Source organism: Fonticula alba (genome assembly GCF_000388065.1).
Source record: "Fonticula alba strain ATCC 38817 unplaced genomic scaffold supercont2.3, whole genome shotgun sequence".
In the NCBI taxonomy this organism is placed as follows: Eukaryota; order Rotosphaerida; family Fonticulaceae; genus Fonticula; species Fonticula alba.
Window position 1 is genome coordinate 55,489 of NW_009242973.1, and position 582 is coordinate 56,070.

Consider the following 582-nt stretch of genomic DNA (forward strand, 5'->3'; position numbering starts at 1 on the left):
CCCCCCCCCCCTTTTGCCCTCGCTTCGCGTGCCTCCACCATGCCCGCCCACATCAACTGGCAGTCCTTCCAGCAGGCCGTCGAGGCCATGATCGCCACTTCGCCCGGCTCCGTGCGCCCCCCCCCCTCCTCCTCGCCTTCCTGATCGATCCGCGCCGCCCCCGCCAGCCACCGTGGCCTAACTCCGCGCACCGCCCTCGTCTCGCGGCCCTGCCTGCCGCCCGTGTGCGCGCGCGCGCGCGCGCGCGTGCAGACCACCCTCTCTTCGACGTACACCCACTCCAAGGGGGAAATCACTTTCTCGGCCACCAACCGCGTCCAGGTTCGCGTCGGGCCACCTTTCGATGCGCCCTCCGCCCTCTCTCCCTCTTTCCCCCTCTGCCGCCCCTCAGCTTGACTCACCCCGTGTGTGCCGCCTGGTTCCATGCCTCCCCCCCCCCCCCAGACACATACCTTCGTGTCGTCCCTGAGTGATGACCTTCGTCGCTACGAGCGCCTCAATCTCCAGGTGTCGCTCTTCGCCTGTGGGGTGACCGACTGAGCCGCACCCATGGCGGGGAAAGGGGAGCCGAGGCCGCCGCCC

The 582-nt window shown here is 70.1% G+C and overlaps 1 protein-coding gene across 1 annotated transcript; it reads left to right on the forward strand.

Moving 5' to 3' along the window:
• Positions 1–39: 39 nt before the first annotated feature.
• H696_01828 (hypothetical protein) lies at positions 40–540 on the forward strand (the record flags this gene model as incomplete). The annotated part of the gene is made up of 3 exons (XM_009495728.1): positions 40–111; positions 253–321; positions 445–540. 3 exons carry the CDS (start codon positions 40–42, stop codon positions 538–540), a joined length of 237 nt encoding a protein of 78 aa, XP_009494003.1.
• Between the last annotated feature and the right edge of the window lie 42 nt (positions 541–582).